The sequence below is a fragment of the Lutra lutra genome, chromosome 2 (assembly GCF_902655055.1).
Source record: "Lutra lutra chromosome 2, mLutLut1.2, whole genome shotgun sequence".
Classification (NCBI taxonomy): Eukaryota; Metazoa; Chordata; class Mammalia; order Carnivora; family Mustelidae; genus Lutra; species Lutra lutra.
Window position 1 is genome coordinate 36,333,665 of NC_062279.1, and position 25,662 is coordinate 36,359,326.

The following is a 25,662-nucleotide window of genomic DNA, read 5'->3' on the forward strand; positions in this document are numbered from 1 at the left end:
AAATTTCATTGATTTGAGACTGCTAAGTAATTTTGCTATTTAGAAAAAACATACTTTTAGTTTCTGTAGCACTATATGAAATTTTCACCTATATTCTTTCATTTAAGTATCATAATGTCTGTGAAAAGGGGCTCACTATCTCTGTATGTAGGTGATGAAGAGCAAACTGAGGTTCAGATAAATTGTACTACATATCAAGTAAAATGATAATAATATTAAAATTACATTTATTGAAGGCCTGGCAGTATGATGCTATTCTGGTTCATTGGTTATGTGACTGATTGAACTAATAAATATTTTAATTCTCAAACCAGCTGTATAAGATGGCTATAATTATCTCCATTTAAGTAATAACACAGAGCAGTGACTGTGCATCAGGCCATGTTTTAAGTATTTCACTCTTACTTAATAATTTAGTTTTCAGAACAACCCCATGTAGAATAAAGTAAGGTAGAGGTTAAGTCATTGCTGAGAGCCCCACAGCTAGGGAGAAACATTTGGGATTCAAACACTGGTTCTCTGGCTCCAGACTCCATACTTTTAGCCACAGTTCTGAGTTGCTTTCTGTTATACATACAACAGTCACTTGGAGAGGTTAACTGACTTTTTTTAGGGAGCTATGTTAGTAGGTAGAGGTCTTGAGTTTATTTATTTATTTATTTTTAAAAAGATTTTATTTATTTATTCGACAGACAGAGATCACAAGTAGGCAGAGAGGCAGGCAGAGAGAGAGAGAGAGGAGGAAGCAGGCTCCCCGCAGAGCAGAGAGCCTGATGTGGGGCTTGATCCCAGGACCCTGGGATCATGGCCTGAGCCGAAGGCAGAGGCCTTAACCCACTGAGCCTCCCAGGCACCCCGGGGTCTTGAGTTTTAAATTTACATCTGCGTGACTCTAAAACTATGCTATTTTTCTCTCCACCCTGCTACCCTTTCCTATACATGTTAAGAACTAGGATTTGAATTTCGGTTTTCTGATTCCTTTTCCTGTGTATTATTTTCTTCATTCTTAAAAATTGTGTATGTGTAACACGACACTTAGAGGATTGCTGCATATAGAGAATGTGAGTTACGGGATTGAACCCCTGCAAAACAGCTCTCGTTTTGAGCACATCTTTTATCGAATGGATGATGTCCACAAAGAGCCTCTGAAATGTGGGGTTTCCAACAAGGATATAGAGACAGAAACCACAAACTATGAAGAAGAAGAGCCTCCTAGCATCACTCAGCTACTTCGAGTAAGGAAATATATTTCTTAACAGCTCAGACTAATGTGTTAAAAAATCATGTCTTTATGCATTAAACCAATACTTATCTTTGTTATGTTTTTGCTGTCTATGGACCAGACATTTTGACAGGTACTAGGGGATAAAAAGATGCAGTTCCTGCTACCAAGTCGAATGCAGTCAAGCTTCTGTGTGTTTTAGAAATCAGGGCTTAAATCTTAAACAAAACTTATTTCTTTTTATCACTGCTGCGTGATAGTCCATTATTTTGTCTTCCAGAGAGCAGTACAATTTTTTATTTATATATCTTTCACACCAACAAGAATAGTGATTTCTGAGCCCTAGATCGGAGAAAGAGAGACGAATTGAGACTTAGTACTTTATTTAAGATGTCTTCCAGGAACACTTGCATCCCTCTTTTGAGTCAGCATTAGGATTCCCTGCTTACTCTTGACGTGGGGCTCTTAAAGACTGAAATGTTTCTAGGAACAGGTCACCTTCAGTTGTGGGTACTGCGCCTTTCTGCATGTGAGATGATGCTGCTGTGTTGGAAGACATGCACCTCTTCTGATATATTTTCATATGAGTTTATGGCATTATTTTCATTGCCTTTCTTGCCTCCACTCTTTTGTACTGTTGGACTGTTCTTTTTAACTTCAGTCATTGGAGAACTTTTAAATTTTTGTCAAATTCTGTACTTTATATATGAATTTCTGAAAATCACAGAACTAGTCCTGTTTTGAAGCAGCAACCTTGTCCTCACTTCTGCTCTGGATTATTGTATTCTTGTAATAGTATAATTCTTATATTTATTTTTTTCACTCAGCATAGTAATGGGGCTTCCCTTTAGAGTGTGTGAGTATGTGTAGTTTTGATATTAGAAAATCAGTAACTCTGCTTTGGAAATTTGAATACCTCATATTGTTGTTAACTAGAATTTTTCTCAGTCTAGTATAGAGAGGAGATGTCACTATTTTAGAAAAAAATGTTTTTGGCTTTATTGATCTGTGTAAAGTAAATTAACTTTATCACGTTCTTAGCTGGCCTGAAATAAGAGATTAGAGATGAGGGTAAGGTCACTACCTATGAAAAACATGTAGTTTTCTTTCTCTTTTTTTTTTTTAACATGTAGTCTTATAAATTTTTTTTTTGTCTTTATGATGTTTGTTTTTTTGACAGAGAAGAAGAGCTGTCCTGCCACAGACCCGATATGTGGAGCTGTTCATTGTTGTAGACAAGGAAAGGGTAGGATTGGTGACAGTTTTTCTTCTTTTTCATGAAAAGCAGATGAGAAGTGAGCATCCCATGAAGGAAACATAAAATATAATATATTTGTATTGATTTTTCTTAAATGTATTTTTAAATCTCAAATGGCTTTTTTCCTTTAAAAATGCTTGATGTTCATAACCCCACCAGAAGCTGAATGTAGTAAATGAGAGTACCTCTAACTCTTTTTACTGGTCATTTTCTACCCCCTTCCCAACCCAGTTGTTTTGGGTGATCTCCTCATGCAGAGTTTCTTAAGCAAAACTGTATTGCCCTTTAGTTAGGGTCACCTTTTCAGATGGCTTTAAAGGACTGTGATGAAAAACCAACAATCAGATACTGCTTTGTTGCCTAATGAAATTACTTTGCTCTTTAGAATTTCAGCCAACTTGCATATACGTCACTTTAAGAGACGGAAACTTCCAGGTTGTGGCATGCTTCAGAAGGGAATACAGGAGAATAGCTGATTTTAGTCTTTACTCTTAGTTTCTGTGTCCAGGATAACACCAGGGATTTTCCTTATTCATATTTAAGAATTGTGCTTAACTTAGCTAAGAAAAGTAATGGGTGTATTTCAGCATTTACAGGGTTATCAGTTTTAGATACAGCTATTATATAATTTAACAGATTATTTGAAATGTTTGTCTGACTTTTACTTTAGCTTTGTTGTTTGTGTGAAAAAGTTGTAGAAACTTAACAATATTGGCAGTTCCTTTCTTGTAAGCTACAGAGTTTAGAGGATTTTTATGGTTAAGAAAAATCCCTTATTGTGCATAGGTTGGAAATAAACAAGCTGTGTTTATTTACAGATAGAAATGTATTCAGATTTGTTCGTTGTAGGTTCATTACCTTCAAGTGGTAGAAGGAAAAAGCACAGGGAGTGTGACCAAGCATGAACTTTGCACCTGATAATGGATAAAAAGTTTCTGGAGAATGTTTGGACAAGTCAAAAATAGAGATTTGTAATGTTTTTATTTATTATTCTCTCCAGATAGATGTTACGTACTGGTAGAAAATGGTTCAAAATAAGAATGATTCCATTTTAATCAAACCTTATTGGATATTGGGGCGCCTGGGTGGCTCAGTGGGTTAAGCCGCTGCCTTCGGCTCAGGTCATGATCTCGGAGTCCTGGGATCGAGCCCCGCATCGGGCTCTCTGCTCAGCAGGGAGCCTGCTTCCTCCTCTCTCTCTACCTGCCTCTCTGCCTGCTTGTGATCTCTCTGTCAAATAAATAAATAAAAAATCTTTAAAAAAAAACAAAACACCTTATTGGATAAATTAATTTTTTTGTTTGTTTAGGAGTATCATGATAAAATGCCTGACTGATAAAAGATCTGATATGTTCTGATATATTAAATAAGATCTGATATATTAATGCTCTTATCTTAGAGCAAAACCATACATTCTTTTTAAAATTTTCTTTTCATTAGTTATTTGTTGATTGTATTAAAATAATGTTAAAATAGACATTTGGATTTAGCCGGGTCTTGAAGAAAATAATCAGTCATATCAACTGTTTGCCTTAATATAGTTAAACTTTTAAATATCTATTTTGTCTACATATAATGTCTGTTGGTGAACATTGGTTAATCTCTCATTATTAATTTAGCCCAGAGTTTAGAAATTGTTTATTGGTAATGTCTTTAGCCTAAGGGATGAAAAGGTCAGGAAATCTGTAGATTGTTTTTGTCCCTTTATCTGTGCATTTTGATGGTTTTAAACACTACTTGTATAAACTGTTTGAAAACATTTTTGCATTAAAGAGAATTTATTTTAAAATTATGCTAATTTGGAACAAATAAAGATTTCGGTATGTTTTGCTTAATATTCATTTCATACTTGAACCTGTTTTTCTTACTCCTATTTATTTCGCTGAAATGTATCCTTTAGATTTCTTAATTTGAAAGGCAGGTGCATGTCTAAATGCCTCCATTTTTAGTGCAGAGGAAATATTTGGGATTCTTACCTTCATTATAACAGATTTTAGAAATTTTTTTCATAAATGACTTTGGTGAAATGATTTTCCTTTCTTGTGTTTCAGTATGACATGATGGGAAGAAATCAGACTGCAGTGAGAGAGGAGATGATCCGTTTAGCAAACTACTTGGATAGTGTGAGTTGTGTTTTCTATTAACTGGGATTATTCTAGCCTGTCTTTTTATAGTCTCAGAACGGAATTTAAAAATTGTTTCATTTTGAGTTCTGATTATCCTAGGGACTCATTCTTTCAGGGGTCTGTTTTCTAGTTTGTTTTGTAACATTTTTTATGTTTGAAGGGAATGTATAATTGTAGAAAGACTTTGAGACAAGTAAGAGATTTCATAATAGCATCTATTTTATTCTCAGTGTAGAAAGGATAAGGAACTTTGGCATTTATGAAAAGACCATTGAATTTTTACTCAATCTTACTTTGATGAAGGCTGCCTCCTACTCTGAAACCATGATAGGACTCTGTGTGTAGTGTGTGTGTGTGTGTGTGTAAGAGAGAGAGAGAGATGGAGAGAGAGTGTGAGTGTGCACAAGAGGGAGGGAGGGAGAGAGAGAGAAGTTTGGTTGGAGGGTTTGTAGTTCAATTATCCAGTGGGAGATATTGAAGAATTAGATGCATGTTCTTATAAGATAATTTCCTCTATAAGGTATTTCCTTGATGTGAATATTAAGCATAATAATAATAATGATGAGGACAGTAGTGTTCTATTGAGCATTTATAATATGCTAGAAACTGAGCCAAGTGCTTTACATTTATTTTCATTTATTCCTCCCAGTATCTCTATGAAATAAAAATGCATTCCATAGTGCACTATCTGAAACCTTTGGGGTTTGTATAATTAGGATTTTAGGTAAAAGTTTAGAAAGATAATATGGTTCGCTATGTATTGCATAACACCTCTAACAGGATCTCTGGTAGCTCTTTGTAATCAAACTCACTGATATTCCTGTAGTGAAATGTATGAATATTTATATTAAGTGAGATACATATGGACCATAAATAGATTTGCATTAGTTTAGAGCAATAAATTTTCAGTTTTTCAGATTTTGGAATGGAAGGTAAAAACAATTTTGAACTTCTATTACTTTCATTTTGTGGATGAAGACACTGAGACCCTTAAAAAGTTAGAGTCTCATTATATTGAAAGAAGTGTATTTTTTGGAGGGGAGGAGTCCTGCTTTTGTTTTAAGTAGTTGTGTTCATTATAAGTTAAAAGATACTCTAAGATTCTTTAATATATTTTACATACTTTTATTTCTGTTTTCTTCCTAGATGTATATTATGTTGAATATTCGAATTGTACTAGTTGGACTAGAGATTTGGACAAATGGAAACCTGATCAACATAATTGGAGGTGCTGGTGATGTGTTGGGAAACTTTGTACAGTGGCGGGAAAAGTTTCTCATAACACGTCGGAGACATGACAGTGCACAGCTCGTTTTGTAAGAGATTTAAAAAAAAGTGCTGTTAATGTAATGGTCAATAACTTTTTTTTTTTTATTAGAATCATGTTTTCTTTTTTTTTTTTTTTTTTTTTTTAAAGATTTTATTTATTTGAGAGAGAGGCAGTGAGAGAGAGCATGAGCAAGGAGAAGGTCAGAGAGAGAAGCAGACTCCCCATGGAGCTGGGAGCCCGATGCGGGACTCGATCCCGGGACTCCCAGGATCATGCCCTGAGCCGAAGGCAGTCGTCCAACCAACTGAGCCACCCAGGCGTCCCAAGAATCATGTTTTCTTAAGGTTTTTGAGCATTCGTCTGAATAAGGAGGGCTTTGTGTGATATTCCCCGTGACAAGTTACAGTATAATAATGAGTCTTCCCTTCTGTGTTGGATCCCCTGTCACCTTTATTCCATGTCCTTCCTCTTTCCTGGATTTTACTCCCTCAACCTTGTTATGGAATGTTTTCTACCTTCGTCTTGTGAAAGAATATATGGAAAGAAAAAATTTTGACCTCTTGCAAATCAGAAATTGTGCTTCATAGTCTCAGAATAGAATTTAAAAGTTACACCTGTGTAACCTCTGATTATCCTAGGGCCTAACTAACTCAGTTTTTTCAGGGTTTTGTTTTGTAACATTTTTGGTTATTTGGCTTTGTGTTAAATTTGAGGCATGAAGTCTTTTTCCTTCAGAATTTTGAAGGTATGGCTCTGTTGTCTTTTGACTTCCAGTATTATTGCTGAGAAGCCTTAACCATTTCTGATTCCTGGTCCTTTGTGGGTTTGTTTTCTTCCTTCTCTGGAAACTTGTAGGATCTTTTGGTTCCCAGGTTTCTGAATTGTCCTGATGATAATGCTTCAGTGTAGGTCTTTTATCATTTATTGTGTTGTGTTCTTAGTGGGAACTTCAGTCTTGAAACTGATGTCCTGTGGTTTTAGGAATTTTTTTCTTATTATTTTGTAGACGATTTGATTTTCTTTATTTTTGTTTGTCATTCCTTCTGGGGTTCCTTTTATTTGGTTAGCCTTTGAGTTTCTTGTGTTTGTCCTCTAATTTTATTATCTTCCATCTCCTTTCTTTTTGTCTTTTTGTTCTGCCTTCTGGGATATTTCCTTAAATTTCTCTTTTAAGCTTTCTGTTGAGTTTTTTATTTCTGTCATCTTATTTTTAATATTCCATAGATCTTTTTGTCCCCTTTAATATTTTTATATAATCAAGTTCTCATTTTATGGATATAATAATTCTTTTACTCTCTTTGGGATTTTACTGATAGATGTTTTAAAATTTTTTTTCTTTTACGTAGCATTTCCATGGTACCATAATAAAACCTAAACTTACATAAATCACTTGATACCAATACAGTCCAAAACTTACAGCAAAATCCTCATTTAAAACCATCTAAAATATTTCATGCTTAAAAGTTTTCGGTTTGAGGGATGAAGTTTTGAAGGCCTTAGCCTGCGACAGCCTCCTCTGCCTGGCAAAGCAGTTGAGTTATTGTTACTCTTTATCCACCCCCCTCCCCCATGTCCTGCCCCCTGAAAAAGTCTTCTGACTTGTTAGGCAAGCTTTTTGCAGAAAAGTGTTCTAATTTATATATTTTTGCCTCCCTCAGTGTTGATGGTACCTAAAACTCACAATTTTTTTCTGAGGAAAAATTTCCCTTGTGTTTGAGTTACTAATGCAGAGCATGAAACCATCCACATTACCTGGCTTGATAAAATGTAACACGGAGACCGCTGGGGGCAGGGAAGATTTCGGAGGAGGGCCCAGGCCTTTGGGATGCTGAGGCATGCATGACCAGGAGGCCTGCGTGACCACTCTGCCATAGGAATGCCATGTGGGGAGTTCCCCCAAGCTTTCTTAGCCCAAACAGCCGCCCTGTGATCGGAGAGATGTATGCATTGTCCCCTAGGCTATGTTTAGCAGAACTCTTAGAGCACGCAGATTAGCATATCGTATCTTTCCCATAAACAGATCTTTCTAGTTCCAGCAAGACCCCCTTGTCACGCGTCACACATCACGTGCTTGAGAAAGTGCGATAAAGATCTGTGATTCTTCTGCAGGACCAATAAAGGCGAGAGCAAAGAAGAGCAAAGGGTCTAGCACATTTCTCATGCCTTGCCCAACCAAACCTATACCAAGCTGTCTTCTCTTTTCTGTCTGGTATCCATCTGTCATGTGGAGGCATTTCCCAAATGTCTGTCTAATGATCCCTGGCTGTGTTTTTGGTTAAGAATGGGGTGCTAAAGAGCCTTTTGGAAGCATTGAGTACATGTGTAGGGCCTGGAGACTCTGGTATTAAGTAGAGGGTGATCTGGCGTAGGTGGTTCCTTAGCAGTCCCCTTATGGCAGTATCTCTGGTCCTCTTCTCTTTGTTGGTCAGATACCTCAGGGAAAGATTTACTCATTCATTTAAAAAATATTTATTAGGTGTATACCCTAGGTCCTGGCGATAAGCAATGAATAAAGAAGACAAAAATTCTGTATTTTTAAAATGTTTTAAACTTTTAAGCAGGTTTATTGAGGTTTAACAGATGAAGATTAAGCTGCACATATTTAAAGTGTACATTGAGGTGTGTTTTGACATATAGCCATGAAATTATCACTATGATCAAGATAACAAACATGTCCATTCCCTCCAGGCCCCATTGTAATCCAATCTCCTCTCCCCTCCAAAAAAAAACCAAAAAAATTCCTTCCCCAAGCAACCATTAATCTTTTTTCTGTTAATGTGGGTTAATTTCCATTTTCTAGAATTTTCTGTAAGGGAACTCATACAGTTGAACTGTGTTTGTCCAGATGAAAATTCTTGCCATTACGGAGTCCATATTGTGGTAGAGGAGATTAGCCATAAATGAGATAAATAAATGTGTATAATATATTAAATACTAATAAGTGATAAGGAGGAAAAATAGAGCAGGGAGGGTAGAAGTAAAAGTATAGGAAGAGTGTAACTATATTATGGTGGTAAGCATTTCATAATGTATATAATTTTCCAATTACTGTATTATACACCTGAAATTAATATATCAATGATTTCAATTAAAAAAATGGGAAAATGAAGACGTATTGGTCTATGATGAATTGGAAATTAAAGAAAAAATTACTGGCTCTTCCCTCTAGATAGTTTGAAAAGCACTGCCTGAGATGATGCTTAAGGCTGAATTCTCCATCTCCTTGCCTTTGGTTTAGCCAGTGAAGGCCAAGGGTGGGCATCTGCCTTTCTCATCTGAAGGAGCTGCCTGCCTTGGCATGCTAGTGGAGACTGGTACAGAATGAAACATCTTGAATTTGGGCATGTCGTGTGGCCTCTGTCATCTATGTTTGTGATAATGGAACTAGATACACAACACAGTGTCTTGGGTTCTAATTTTCTATCATCATGTGAAGGAATAAGTACCTCATTTGCCTGTAGCTGCATGTCTCCCAGGGAGTTTAAGGTTACAACCAGTGAAGCTCATATTCTGACTCAGGAAATGTCTGAAGAATCTTAGTAGCCACAGTTTTTTGTACTGTAGGCTCAGCTCCACATGACATGAAGACAGATTTCTTTACTTGCATTTCTCCCTGATTAGAATGTGCTTACCTGGCTACAGGGGAGAAAGGGCCAGGATGGTATAGTTATTGAGGATAGTAAATGTGGAATCAGATAGCATTATGTCAGACCACAGCTTGGTGACCTAACAGCTGAAGATATAACTTCCCAGAGTCTCAGTTTCTTTTTTTTTTTTTTTTTAGATTTTATTTATTTGTTTGACAGAGAGAAATCACAAGTAGGCAGAGAGGCAGGCAGAGAGAGAGGAGGAAGCAGGCTCCCTTCTGAGCAGAAAGCCCGATGTGGGGCTCGAACCCAGGACCTGGGATCATGACCTGAGCCGAAGGCAGCGGCTTAACCCACTGAGCCACCCAGGCGCCCCAAGAGTCTCAGTTTCTTAATCTGTTCAGTGGGCCCAGCAATTTTTATCTAGTAGGATTTCAGGATGAAATGAGATTATTTTTGTAAAGCGCTTGTGAAGGTTTATAGAACATTTTAAATACATTGTGTTGTTATTATTATGGTTTTCTATTCAATAAATAGTGGAGCACTTGCGAAGAAAAAAAGTATTGGAGGAGTCAGGTTGGTGTGTTGAGGGAAGGCTAAAAGAGAAGACTTGTGAGTAAAGACTTGAAGGAGCTGAGGGAATGAGCTAGGAGAATTTACTGGCAAAGGAGTTCCAGGTGGAGAAATAGGTCTTGAGATACAAGTGTGTAGGTGATGATTGCCTGGGACCCATATGGAGGCCATTATGGTTCTTAAGTTTCCTGTGCTCCCTGCTCTGCAGCCTCCTGGGTGTGTTGTGTTCATTGAGTGATAACTGTCTCTCCACATTAGAATTTTTGAATAAAGAAATATAATGCATTTTAGGATGATTTTTCGTCTAGAGGGTAGGAAAAAAGCTTGGCATCTAAAACATATCTTCATTTGAGAAATCAATTAATATTAATATTAATTAATGATATTAATTAATGGCTGATATAATCTCATTCTCTGAGAACAAAAAAGAAGTAAGACTTAATTGTGTTCTGATTTAAAATGTCAGTTATCTTTGCCATTCTTCTCCCAGTTTTTGTAGGTTCTACCAGCCCAGTGAAGTAAGATCAGTGTGTTCCTTTCACCCCTCCCAAGTACATTTTCTAACTTTGACCTTTTATTTTCATTTAGGAAGAAGGGTTTTGGTGGGACTGCAGGAATGGCATTTGTGGGAACAGTATGTTCAAGGAGCCATGCAGGCGGGATTAATGTGGTACGTTTTTGTTCTTGAAATTTAACTTTGGATGTTTGCGTTAGGACAGTGTCAAGCATTTGACCGCATATTTCCTCCTCTAGTCCTTAAAACGATATTTTGGATAGAAGTGATAGATGTGTTTTTTCTTTAGAGATTGGATTAGTTTTTTTTTTTTTTAAAGTTTTTATTTATTTATTTGTCATAGAGAGAGAAGCGAGAGTGAGCACAGGCAGACAGAGTGGCAGGCAGAGGCAGAGGGAGAAGCAGGCTCGCTGCCAAGCAAGGAGCCCGATGTGGGACTCGATCCCAGGACGCTGGGATCATTACCTGAGCCGAAGGCAGCTGCTTAACCAACTGAGCCACCCAGGCGTCCCTGGATTAGTTTTCTAATATGATGTGTTCATTAACTCCTCACGTTTTATGGACAAGGAAGTTGAAACCCCCTTTAAGAAAATTAAATTAGAACCATGAATCTGTTTTCCCATGAATCATTGCAAATAACTTATTAGTGCTAACGTAATTGGTCTGTTGCTTCAAGGCTCTATGTTCATGTCGTATCAGTTTCTTAGTGAAATGTGTGAAGACTGGTGTTGGATGCTTGATTTATCGTAAAGACGGTCACCATTGTAGTGATTAATTTCCTTTTGTGGAAAAAATAATAAGCATATCCTTTTTGTTCAGAAACCTAATTAATACTTTCCTGTGTTTGGGCAGTTTGGGCAAATCACAGTGGAGACGTTTGCATCCATTGTTGCTCATGAGTTGGGTCATAACCTTGGAATGAATCATGATGATGGCAGAGATTGTTTTTGTGGTGCAAAGAGCTGCATCATGAATTCAGGAGCATCGTGAGTAACTGACTTATTTCTTCTTCTTCTTCTTAACATGACATAGATTGGTGTTTCTTAAACTCTGTGATGTTCTCATGTCTATGTTGAAAAATTATTCCTGGCTCTTCCGAAATTAATCACATGATACACCAATGAGAAGTCTGTTTTTTAATTAAGTAAATGATTCCAGAGACCTTTAAGACGGAAACATTTGTGTAGGCACAGGTATGTAGCTACACTCTTGTGTAAATTGACACACCAGAACTATAAGAACATGGAAAAATTTACATCTGAATTAGGAATTAGGAAAGAGTTTTGTTAGATGTAGTGTAGGTTAGATTAGATTGAAAGACTATAGGAGGCGTTTATTCATAAATCACTTCTTGAGAAAAGTGCTTCATTGTAATTGTAAATGGAAGAAATCTTGACATAGTCCTACTAACATCTCTACTTTTATAAATAAAGGTGAGAGGCAAGACAAAGGGGAGGAGAAAAAAGAGTTAACATTTAGTGAATGTTATTTTGTAATAGGCACTGTTCTAAGCACTTGCATTAATCTTTAATGCTCAGCAACCTAATGAGATGTGGGTATCTCCAGTTAAGGATAAAGAAAGTGAGGTTACACATCAAAGTAAATGGTGTAGCTGGGATTTGAAGTCAAGAAGTCTGGGTCCAGAGCCTGTGATCTTAGAACCCCTTCCTTTGCCAGGGTTCAAAAGGAATTACAAGGAGGGTCTACAGGTGAACACCACCTTTGAGTTGTTGGGCTTCTTTATGGTGCAAATTTATCGTAAGGGAACACGGTTCTTTCCTAATTTAGTAGGTGGTAGTGTTAAGTAGAGAGCTAGACATACACAATGCATATGTGAGTAGAAGCTGAGCTAGAGAAAAAAATTAGATGTGGAAGATGTTCATCTTTTCCAAGCACAGATGAAGATTTCATGTGGGGAATATCTGCAGCCCCAAGTATTCATTTCCTTTCCTACCTCCCTCAAGTTTCTGGGGCACGGAAAGAATAATAAAAACTGCCCTTAGCCAGCTCTTTATCTTCAGATCTGAAAGTACAGTTCTAATTAAATCGTGGTGTAAAGGAAAGCTCTCAAGCAGAATTTGCTGCAGGATTTACCTGTTTTTGAGCAAATACTAGGCTGAAAAATTGCTGTGGAAGAATTAGAACAGTGTTCATGAAAATAACTATACTTAATGAAAAAACTAATTATATTCACAAGAAAAGTCATATGTTTGTAAAAGATTTCCTGCAGGGGAGGGAAGTACATTTAGTATTTGCTTTGGCTGGGAGTGTAGTTGAGAGAGACATGAATTCAGGGAACAAGAAATGAATAATCAACCGTGATAAGACAGGAGACTAAGATGAAAGTGGTGGCATGCAGAGTTAGGAAAGGAGTGTCCTGAAATAGTGCTACAGTGGAATCTGAAGTGGTGTAAGAAGCAATGAAGAATGGACCCGTACTTTATTCATTCACTTATCAAGTATTTATTTATTAATTTTTAAAATCTTATTTAAAAAAATTTTTTTAATGTATTTGAGGGAGAGCGAGCGCATATGTGTGAGCAATTTGGGGGCAGGGGCAGAGGGAGATGGTGAGAGAAACTTAAGCAGACTCTGGGCGGAGCCCAGAACCTGACTCAGGGCACTGATTTCAAGACTCTTGAGATCCTGACCTGAGCTGAAACCAAGAGTCAGATACTTAACCAACTGCGCCACCTAGGTGCCCCTTATTGAGTATTATTGAATGCTGACTTGGTGCTAGACTTTGTTTTAGGCACTTGCAGTATTTCAGTGAATTAGATAAAGATGTGCCCTTAATGGAGTTTACATTTTAAAGTATTGGAAGATTGGGAGGGCCAGAAGTGGTGGTGGTGATGGTAGAGGTCAGGTTGCGGTTTTAAAATTAGTACTGTCAAGGTAAGCTCCTTTGAGGTGATAATAGACGAAATATTTAAAGGAGATGAGTAGGAAGCTGTGTGGCTATCTGCGGAAAGAGCCAGGTATGAAGGAAGATGTATGGTTAGGGTAGACTTTTTTCAAGATGGAAGAAATTACAGCAGGTATGCTAAGAGGAATAATTTAGTAGGTGGTAAAATTGGTGATCTAGAATAAAGAGGGGAACATTGCTATAGGCGACCTTGAGTGGGTGAGAGGACATGAGATCTGGGGCACAAGTGGAGGGGCTTTTTCAAATGGAGCTCAGGGTATCTGTAGTAATAAGAATAAATGGAGGTAGCTGCTGGTAGATGGATAGATGTAGTGGTGGGGAGTCTGTGGTTCCGTTTTGCCAGTGAAGTAGAAAGTGTGTTCATCAGCTGAAAGGTTGGTGGGGGGAAGCTGTTGGGGATTTTAGGAGATAAGAGAGGGTATGAAATAGTTGGGTGGTAGAATGGGAGGGTAAATGGAGTAGAGTGTGTTTCCTGGGCCATTCTAAAGGGCCACTTGAGATTCACAGTCATGAATTTTAAGTGAGATTAGTTTGTGGTTGTGTGTTTTTGTGCAGCCGCATTCAATGGCATAGGTAGCATACGAGAGCTGATGTTAACCGGGTTTTATTTAGGCCAAACACAATGAAGTAAGAAGGGTGCAAAGAAGTCAGATCTGCTTGCAAAGGAGTAATTATCATGATGGACCATGACATTGAAGCTGGATAAGGCCTAGGAAAGGGAGGCTATCAAGGGGATAAAGGAAGTGAAAAGGGAAAACACTGAATGTCCCAGTGGGATTAAAGTTATATTGGAGTATAAAGATGTACCTGGGGAGAGTAAGATGGGTAAAGTTGAGATTATAAACTATAGTAATGTTAAAATGTCCATTAAAAGCATGGCAATGAGTGGTTGAATGGCAGAGGATTAGATCATTGGAGGAGAGGAGTTCAGGCTATGGAAAGAGCAAGGGATTAGTAGGGTTATTTACCTGTATATTGAAATCAGCAAAAATTAAGACAAGAATAGTGTTAGAGTGACAGTGTTGGTGGGAAGGACATAAGAAGGAGCATCTCAGGTTGTTATGTGAGTAATTAAATAGTGGGTAGTTTAATTTTATGAGATTCAGAGCTGGAAGGTTTTAGGAAGGATAGAGAAAGAATGGCCTAGAAGCAGCAATCTGGTGGTAGAACACTGACTCTATCTCTAGTTGTATGAGGGCTATATCATTATTATTGATATATATATTGTATGAGGGAAAAAGCTGCTGCTCCTTGAGAAGGTTCTAGTGGAAGTTGTGAAATCCGGGAGTAACAGAATTTCAAGTAGAGCTTGACAGTGAAAGTTACTTTCAGAGAAGAGGTTGAGGATATCAAGAGGTTTTGCTGATGCTGGACTGTGAATTCTAGGTGCCTAGTAAGGGAACAGGAGGGAGATAAGGGCCTACATGGAGAGCTACAGCTTCTTACGGTGATAAATGTAAACAGGGTTATAGGACAGAAGGAGATTTGTCCCGGGAGACTCAAGGCAGGGAGGGAGTCTTGATGCAGCTTCGTGTGTTAGGAAATGGAATGGGAGGGGTGTGTGTGTGAAGTGTTTGGGATTCCCTCTTGAGCAGTGGGGCCAGGAGGTCTAAATTTATCTCAGTCCTAGCATGGGAACTCATTTTGGCCCTGGTTGGATAACTCTTTTTAATGCCTGTTCAAAAAAGATCTGCAAGTCAGTCTGGATAAACTTTCCCAGATTACAGGGGGAAAGGACAGAGATTAAAAGTTAGAAAGATGGAATAGATGTTGAGAACACAGTGGAAAGTATGGTTTTTGGGCCATTGGATTTGGTGGAGGGGAAATGAGAACAAATGAAACATGAAAGAAAATATATAATATTAAAAAAAATAAAACAACAGAGTGGGGGAGGTATAAAATCATAGAAAACTGGAGAAATAGATGTCTAACTGCATTTTAAATTGTCAAAATAATGACCTCAAGGTAGAATTGAAAACAGGATGCCATTTCTAATTCACAAGGGCATTTTTTTTTTTTTTTAATAGGCTCCACACCCAACTTGGGGCTTGAACTCATTACCCTTAGATTAAGTGTCACATGCTCTACTGAGTGAGCCAGGCAGCCTCCCCAGGACAAAAAATTTTTTAGAGAAATTATGCAACATAGAATTACAAAGCACAAAAGAACATTTGTTAAGGTGTTATAAAATGCAAAGTATAAGATATAATAATTTAAGGCCAAATTAAACAGTTTGACAAATATATATGGAATGCTTCTCAGTCTAGGTCTCACACCACTCTAAATAAATGTTTCATCTAGGAAACATACCTGAGACAAAGAGACTCCAAATAAGGCAAAAATGATCACTTTTCATTTGTAAGATGTATGATCATTAATAAACATTTATCATTATTATTGATATTATGTTATTAAAATATGTAATGTAAAAAGCATGTCAAGGGAAGATGAACACATATCTAAGAGGAAATTTTAAAACATCTTAATCATTACCAGATTATATAAACAAAGCACATAAGATTATAGAGATTTAAATAAATATCAGTGTGGTTCATTTGTTTATTTTTTTTTAAAGATTTTATTTATTTATTTGACTGAGAGAGAGAGATCACAAGTAGGCAGAGCAGCAGGCAGAGAGAGAGAGAGAGGAAAGCAGGCTCCTTGCTGAGCAGAGAGCCCGTTGTGGGGCTCGATCCCATGACCCTGAGATCATGACCTGAGCCGAAGGCAGACGCTTAACTAACTGAGCCACCCAGGCGCCCCTAGTATGGTTGATTTAATAGATAATAATGTAACTCTGTGTACAAACAGAAGATATATCTTCATTTCAGGTATTCCGGAATCTCCATAAAAATTGACCCTATATTTTGCCAAAAGACTTAAATAATTTAGAAAAGAAGCAGAAACAGAACAGGTCTCATTCTTTGGCCACAATGTGGTAAAACTAGATACTAATAACAAAAACCCTAAATGAGTTAAGGTTTAAAAACATTCTCCTAAGTAAATCTTCTATCAGAGACCTAAAGGCCAAAGTAATTATGAAATATTTTGAATAAAATGGTATCATGACTATTACATTTAAAACTTACTGCGTATTAAAACTTCAACATGAATACAAGATGATCTTGAATATAGATCTACCATTTTCCCCATGAGAATAGGCAAGAAGTTTTGGGGACTGGCTTAAGTATGTAACCCAGTGGGGATGTAGAAGATGTAATAAAGACTGTTATGGCATTGTGGAGAGAAATAGCTATGGCTGTGAGAGAGACTGACCATTTAAAAGTTGAAGTAGAGGGAAACTGCCATCATCAGGTGACCTGTTACAGTGGGACCCAGAGGAATAATCAGTTATTCTCCTACCAACTTCTTATCTTTGCCAGTGTCTCTTATTGGCCATGTTTCTTGCACGTCTGCATGAAAGGTGTGGTCTGTATAGGTCAGCCTTCTATGCGAAGAACACGGTGGAGAATGATGGGTATAAGATTGGAGAGGAAACCATAAAATATTGGGCATACACGATACTATCAGTACTATTAGTTTATTTTGGCTTGGATTTTCTAGCTAGTGCAATGAATAAGAAAAAGATTTAGGAGTAAATATTTGAAAAGAGGGGGAAATGATGTTACTATGATTGTCTACTTTTGAAAAGCAAGGGAATCAACTAGTGTTAGAAATACAGTTATAAAATAAGTAGATTTTCAATAGTCCAGTTTTAACTATTTTGAAAAAATGTGAGAAAAAAACTATATTTGCCAAAAATTCTGAGTACCTTGGGATCAACTTAATAGGAAATATGCAGCACTTGTTTAAAGAACACAGAGAAGTTTATTGAAAATCAGAATATGTAATTTGAATAAAGGCAGTGTTCTTTTATGGAGAGACTAAATATTGGAAATATATCTGTCTTTACCAAATTAACTCATAAATTTAATATAAGTCTAATCAAGTTCCAGATATGTATATATTTTATTCGTTGTAGAACTTGACAAAAATAAGTTTAAAGTCAATTTGGAAGAGTAATTTTGCAATAGTAGTGAAGAAAATACTGAAAGAGAAGACCCTTAAAGAAGGCTCTCGGTATGAACTATTATGTTTGGGAACTGTATAATACTAACTTAAATGCATAAGAAACATATTAACAGTCTTATGGTAGAAACCTCAGAAATAATAAAAGTGACTTTTTTTTTAAGGTAGGGTTTTTCAGTAAATGAGGCTGAGATAATTTGTTAAGAATTTGAAAAGAAATTACCATATATCATACTTTAAAATAAATTCCAAATATATAATGAAATAGAAGAAAATATGACTTAATAGATATAATCTTGGATGGAGAAAGGTTTTTCGAAACATGAGTCTTTCCACTGCCCCCACAACCCCAAAACTGTAAAGTGCAAAGCAGTCTATAGATTTGAAGAGTTGTGTATATAAAAAACAGTTCAAACAGTGAAAGGTCAAATAGCGAAGAATACTATTTGAAACATTTGAGATAAAGTTTTTTGTTTTTGCCTTTTTTTTTGAATAATAATATCATAAATTTATAGATGAGCAAAGAATATGTTCAGGTAGCTCATAATACAAGAAATAAATATAAAAGATTAGTAAATTTGTAAAACTTTTCTTCATATCACTAAACAAGGAAATATAAATCAATACAATAAAACAGCATGTTTTTAACCTATGAAACCAGGGTATGTAAGTCACCAGGCCACTCTCATATACTTCTGGTATGATGAGAATTAGTACAGGTTTTCTGTGGAACAGATTGGTTGTTTGTGTTTAAAACCTTACAGGATACGTTTTTAAGCCAGCAATTTTATTTTTAGAAATTTGTTCTAGGGGAATAATCAGAGAGTGAGCAAACAATATGTATATGCATTGTTGAATAATAAAAATGCGCACAACTTACACATGTCCAAAAAAATAGATTGTTTATACTGACCACAAGATACCTATTTAGCATAACAGTATAGTACTAGAAGTCATGTTTTTAAGCCCCTTCTTCCATTTAAAAAATATGAAAAATTATATTTTATGACCATATTTGTATAAAGGCAGATATAATCCAGGCTGGATTCATTATTAAATATTCATTATTGTGATTTCCCTTTTTTTCTTCTGATTTTAAAGTAAATTTGTGGGCCACTGAAATTATCATGGGTCTTCAGCTTTGTGCCATACTGTATCTAATGTATTAGTTGGCCCTGGCCCCTGAGAGCATCTTCTTGGAAACTCTAGAGTACTACAGAAGATGGTTTGTAAATCATTCTGGTTAACAGTATATAATATATATTTATTCAAATAAAAGAAAAGAGTATGTGAGAAACCATGGTGTGAATTACTCCTTTTTAAAACTATGAACATCTGGGGCGCCTGGGTGCCTCAGTTGTTGAGTGTCTGCCTTCAGCTCAGGTCATAATCCCAGGGTCCTGGGATGAGCCCTGCCATTAGGCTCCCTGCTTGGCAGGAAGCCTGTTCTCCCTCTCCCACTCCCCCTGCTGTGACCCTCTCTGTCAAATAGATAAGTAAAATATTTTTAAAAAATAAATAAATAAAAATATGAACATGTGAAGAAAGATTAGAAGGGTGTATGCCAAAATGTTTAGCTGGTTCTCATTTTTGGTGGTAGTTTTTTGGGTCACTTGTGTATTTCATTTTTCTTCTGGCTTTATCTTTTTAATCGTTTTGCTCTGAGCAGATATTTATTTTTAGTTAGGAAATAAGGCAATATTATTTTAATAGAATTAATTTCAAATAAATGTAGATACCTGTCTGTTACAGATATTAATAGCATTGAACATTTAGGAGATTGCTATTCATCAGTGTTCCCCTGGACTTTACTCTTGAGAACTGATAATATATGCTTGCAATATTACACATTGTTAATTTTATTGTGGAGTTATTTATTTTTAAAAACTTTTCACCGGATGATCATATTTCAGATAGATCTGAGTGGATTGTATTGACTTTATTTTCCCATTATTTCTGGTGCCATATTAGTTCACGCTTTTGTTTAGCATTCTAAGAGTTTTTTTAAAGATTTTATTTATTTGAGAGAGAGAGAGAGAGTGAGAGAACATGAGCCGAAGGAGGGGCAGTGGGAGAGAAAGGGAGAAACAGACTCCCCGCTGAGCAGGGAGCCCAACATGGGGCTTGATCCCAGCACCCTGAGATCAGGACCTGAGCCAAAGGCAGATGCTCAGCTGACTGAGCCACCCCAGCGCCCCTCTAATAGAGATATATAGAATATTTGTCTGTTGTTGCCCTTGTCTTTTGCGGAGGTTGTGTGATGGTGTAGTGAGTCATTATGTGAGTTTATGCACATTTTATTGAGCTTGTAGTAGTAATTTTCTTACTGTAGTAAGTTAAAATTAGCCAGGGCAAAAAGAAAAAAAAGTCCCATCTGTACTTTACTTATCTCCTATGACAGAGATGTAGCTGGTAGGTAAGTGTTGGATAAATATAAATATTCCACTGCTTACAGATGTTCACCGCGAGCTGTTTTCACTGTTGACCTTTTGTATATGAAGCAGCAATGTATTATGCTCGCAGGGTTGAAACGGGGCATGGTTTAGCATGGTCTTAACGGCAAAATGAAACATTAGAGGGACAGATTGAGACTGGGAGAGATGGTGCAAGGCATGAAATTTTGGGAAGTCATTGCTTACAGGGGTCAGTGTAGAAGCACTTTAGGAGTATTAGGATGGGGTGCCTGGGTGATTCCGTTGTTTAAGCATCTGACTCTTTATCTCAGGGTCGTGAGTTCAAGACGTGTTTTGGGGTCCACAGTGGGAGTGGAGCCTACTTAAGGAAAAGTTGATATTAGGATAAAATTGAGTCTGTAGCAAACAGAGATATCTTGAGGCAACATTTGTAATGGCAAAGGACTTCTAATGAACGAACATTGCTTTCTAGATCTCGGAATATAAGATTTTAAAGAATGGAAGGTTTTCTACTTCCCCCAAAAGACTATAAGTGAAACTTTCGCTACTGAATGAAGGGCATCGTGCTTCTTCTGAGAACAAGTAAACTATCTCAGACAACATTGCATTCACTTCCACTTTGAGCAGAGGGGCAGAGGGCAGAATGGACATAATGGAGTTAGTGTTGGATTAACTATTTAAGATCTGGTGGACATTACCTCATTAGACAGATGGCTGCTCAAGTCTATTCCTAGTTGAAATGAACTTAACTTCCTCCAACAGCTGGTGATAAATCTACATTTATTAATGGTGGTATTTTTTGTTCCATCTTCTTGTGTATTTTTTATTTTATTTTATTTATTTTGTTTTTTAGAGAAAGATTGCCCTGCATTCCAAGTTTACCTCTTATTCTGGTCTTTATCTTGGATTCTGGTTTTTTTTTTTTTTTTTGTTTTTGTTTTTTTGTTTTTTTAATGATTGCTTCCTGTAAAAGGTATAACCCCCTGTCTGCTTTCTGATCTTGAGCAACCCCTATCAGGCTGAGCAAATTCATCTTTTTTTCCTAAAAGATTTCTCAGTCCTGATTGAGTACCCTTCTGGTTTACTAGACTCTACTGAGCCTGACTGTAGGAAGAGAAGGACCAAGGATAAGTCTTGCAGGGCCTTCTTACTCTGGGAGAACTTGTGATGTATTTTTTTAAAAAACACTTTTATTATGAAAGATGAAGCACATACAGAAAATCTAGCTAAACAAATGTATAGCTGAACACATTTAAAAAAAATTTATTTCTTTGAGAGAGAGAGAGAGAGCATGAGCCAGAGGGACAGAGAGAAAGAGAGAGAATCTGAAGTAGACTCTCCACTGAGCATGGAGCCTGACACAGGGCTTCATCTCACAACCCTGAAATCATGACCTGAGGTGAAACCAAATTGGCCGCTTTACTGACTGGGCCGCCCAGGCACCCACAAATGAACACATTTTTATAAAGTGAACGTTTGTGTAGCCACTCATGTCAGGTCACTACCAGGATCCTCTGAATCTTTTGTAGTTTCCCTGAAGTTAACCCTTATCCTGATTTTTATGGTACTTTCCTTGCTTTTCTCGACAGTTTTGTCACAAAAAGTATGTATTCCTAAACACTTTAATTTTTGCCTGTTTTGAGCTCCATTCATAGAAAAGATTAAATAGAGCAAATAAATACAATTATACGAGTATGTTTCATATCAGCGTAGCTTTTTTTAGTTGATGTTGTGTTTGTGCTGTTTGTCCATCCTGATATAGGTAGCTGCGTTACGTTTTCATTTTTGTTGCTTCCATCTTCGTTTTGTTTGAAGGCTGCCCCCTGGGATTTTAACTGCCCCCGTGCTTTTCAGTTACAACTCAAAAAAAGCTTAGAGGCAGGAGTTGCAGGGAGTTGTCCGCCATAACTGCTGGAATCAGAGGTGGCTGGAGGAGATGTGTTGTGGGATACAGTGAGTGCTAAGTGGATACCTCACCAACAACTGATATTATCCACTTTAAACTGTAGCTAATGAGTTGGACACATCGTGGTATATTATTGTGCTTTTCCTTTGCATTTCCTTGATTACTAATGAGATTAAATCACGTGTTTATGGGCCATTTGGGTTTTGTTTTTTGTGAAGATACTGTTCCATCCCACCCTCCCCAGTTTTGCTATTGGGTTGACTATCTTTATTGATTAATAGAAGTCTTTATAAATTTTTGGTGACTTTTAGTGAAAAATTTTAATTTCAGTGTAGTCATGTATATCAGTCTATTCCTTTATGACTATTGCATTTTATATCTTATTTATGTTCCATAACTTTAATGTCACAGAGATACTCTTCTGTATTGTCTTACAGACTCTTGATCTGTTTTAGCCTTTCTTCATATTGTGTCAGGTAGAAGTCAGGTTTTTTGTTTTTTTTTTCCCCCCCAATATGAATTCTTTGTTGAATTGGGGCCATGTGTTAAAAAGATATCCTTTTCATTGCTACTTTGGAGTGTCACCTTTGTCATAAATCAAGTGTCCTCAAATACATGTGTCTGTTTCTGGCTCTTCTATTTCATTTGTTTATTATTCTATATTTGCATCACTACTGTAGTTTCCTAATTTTTACAGCTTTATAATTGGTTGTATAAAGCAAGTTGTCCTACTTTGACTTAGTTGTTTGAGTGTCTTGGCTATTTGTGGCTTTCTCATATAAATTTGAGAATTGTCCAGTTCCACAAAAAAGTCTTATTGGGGTTTTGATTGATACTGTATTAAATCTCTAGATTAGTTTGGTGAAGAATTAACAATATTTTCATTAAGGAATCTTCAAGTCTGTGATCTTTAATTCCTCTTATATTTCTCTATAGAGATTTAAACTTCTTTTGTTAGTGTTATTCCTATACTTTATATTTTTGAATGCTATTATAAGTGATTTCTCTTTTAAAAACTAATTTTCTAATTTTTTGTATAAAAATGAAATTTTTTTCTTGTATTTATTTTATATCTAGCAGCTTGTTACACTTTTATATTAGTGCTACACACCTGTGAATTCTTTGGGATTTTTACTTATGTAGTCACATCATCTGGCAGTAATGATAGTTTTGTTTCTATCTCATCAATCCTTATAACTTAATTTATTTATTTATATTACCTGACTGTACTGGCTAGGGCCTCCTGTACAATATTCAAGTAGAAGTGGTGATAATGTGCATCTTTGTCTTTTTTTTTTTAATAAAGAATAATTAACATGCAATGTTATATTAGTTTCAGGTGTACAACATAGTGGTTTAACAATTCTGTACATTATTCTGTGCTCAGCACAAGTATAGTTACCATCTGTCATCATACAGTGATATTTGAAAGCTTTCGGCACTTTAACATTAAATATAATGTTTGCCAAAGATTTTGCAGATACTCTTCTTTCTATTTTCTTTCAAGTTTTTATTTAAATTCAAGTTAGTTGACGTACTAAGTAATATTATTTCCAAGTGTAGAATTTAGTGATTCATCACTTACATACAACACCCAGTGCTCATCACAAGTACCCTCCTTAATACTCATCACCCATTTAACCCATCCCCTGCCGACCTCTCCTCCAGTAACCCTCAGTTTGTTCTCTATAGTTGAGAGTCAGTTTTTTGTTTTGACTCTCTCTCTTTCCCTCTCCATGTTCATCTGTTGTTTCTTAAATTCCACATCTGAGTGAAATCATACAGCGTTTGTCTTTCTCTGACTGACTTACTTTGTTTAGTATAATACCCTCTAGTTTCATCCACGTCATTGCAAATGGCATGATTTCATTCTTTTTTTTTTTTTTTTAAGATTTTATGTATTTATTTGATGGAGAGAGAGACAGTGAGAGAGGGAACACAGGCAGGGGGAGTGGGGGAAGGAGAAGCAGGCTTCCTGCTAAGCAGGGAACCCAATGTAGGGCTTGATCTCAGGACCCTGGAATCATGACCTGAGCTGAAGGCAGATACTTAATGAATGAGCCACTAAGGCACCATGATTTCATTCCTTTTTATGGCTCAGTAATATTCCATTGTATATATGCCACATTTTCTGTATCCATTCACCAGTTGATGGACATTAGGGATTTTTCCCACAGTTTGGTTATTGTTGTATGCTGCTACAAACATTGGGGGTGCATGTATCCCTTCAAATCAGTATTTTTTGGATAAATACCCAAGTAGTGCAATTGCTGGATCTTATGATAGTTCTATTTTTAACTTTTTGAGGAACCTCCGTACTGTTTTCCAGGGTGGCTGCCGCAGTTTGCATTTCCACCAAAAGTGTAAGAGAGTTCCCTTTTCTCTGCAGTGGATACTCTTTTTTGGGTTAAAGACTATCCTTTCTCCATCAAATTGTCTTTTGTCAAAGATAAGTTGGCTATATTTGTTTGGGTTTATGTCTGGACTTGATTCTCTTCCATTCATCCATTTGTCTGTTCTTTTGCCAATACCATGCTATCTTGGTTTACCGTAGCTTTAAGGTAAATCTTAAAGTCAGATTCTGTCACTTTTAAAATTTTGTTCTCTTTCAGTATTGTATTGGTTATTATGGGTCCTTTTTCTTTCCATATAAATGTTAGATCGCTTTGTCGAACCTAAAAAATAACCAACTGGGATCTTAATTGGGGTTGCATTGAATCTATAGATCAAGTTGGGAAGAATGGGCATCCTTATGGTATTGAGTTTTTCTGTCCTTGAACATGGACTATCTCTCCATTTATTTAGGTTGTTTTTGATTTTTTTTAATCAGAGTTTTATTGTTTTCCTCTATAGATCTTGTAAATATTTTGTTATATTTATACCTAAGTGTTTTTGTTTGGTTTTGGTTTTGCTAATGTAAATGGAATTGCGTTTCTAATTTCAAATTTTGTTAGTTTGTTGCTGGTATATAAGAAAGCAACTGACTTGTATATTAATCTTTTGTACTACAACCTTTCATTGCTTTAATAAGTTTGCTTTAATTGCTTACTAGTTTGAGAAATTTTTTTTTGTTGGTTCTTTTGGATTTTATACATAGATGACTATCATTTGCAAAGTTTTATTTCTTCTCAATCTATGTGTCTTCATTTCCTTTTTTATTGATTAGACTGTCAGTTTTGTTTTTTACTAATTTAGCTTCCCCAGATTTTTTCATGTTGAAAGTATATTTTTTCCCATCCTTTCACTTTGAACTTTTCTTTATCCTTATGTTTTAGATGTATGCTTTGAAACATGTTTAGGTTTTATTTTTTAATCCAGCTTGACAGTATTTGTCTCTTAATTCTATCATTTAATTTATTTATGTTAATATAATTAGTAATATACTATATTTATTTAACTGTAGATGCAATTGATTGTAAGATACATTATTATTTATATACCACTAAGAAAAATGGTGCCTATTAAGTAAGTACTTTGTCAGATGAATTTCAGTTTCAGAGTATTTTAAATATGTGAAGAATGTGTTTTAGAATAAATGAGATGCAGTATTTGGGTTTAAATCTACCATCTTATGTGTTTTTCATTTGTCTCACTTTAATGTTCTTTTAAAAAATCTTTTATTTTGTTTATTTTGGATTTATTTTGTTTATTTTGAATTATTTGTCTGTTTTCAATATTCATTATTTTACTTCTATTAGAATGGAAGTTATGTAGTCTTTGATTTTTTGGGGGGAGTTACTCTAAAAATCACAACTTATGTCCTTGATTTATCATGTTTAATATTAAGTCGTATCCTTCCTTACACAATTCAAGGACTTTAGAGCAGTTTAACTTTAT

General features: G+C 36.1%; 1 protein-coding gene across 1 annotated transcript in view; it reads left to right on the top strand.

Annotated features, from left to right (window-relative positions):
• ADAM9 (ADAM metallopeptidase domain 9) overlaps positions 1-25,662 on the top strand; it is a 153,996-nt gene that overhangs the window by 31,845 nt on the left and 96,489 nt on the right. The window contains exons 6-11 of the mRNA XM_047717147.1: positions 1,040-1,235; positions 2,403-2,468; positions 4,532-4,603; positions 5,753-5,922; positions 10,625-10,706; positions 11,403-11,536. Of these exons, the coding sequence (XP_047573103.1) occupies positions 1,040-1,235; positions 2,403-2,468; positions 4,532-4,603; positions 5,753-5,922; positions 10,625-10,706; positions 11,403-11,536 (720 nt within the window). The remainder of the gene's footprint in view (positions 1-1,039; positions 1,236-2,402; positions 2,469-4,531; positions 4,604-5,752; positions 5,923-10,624; positions 10,707-11,402; positions 11,537-25,662) is intronic.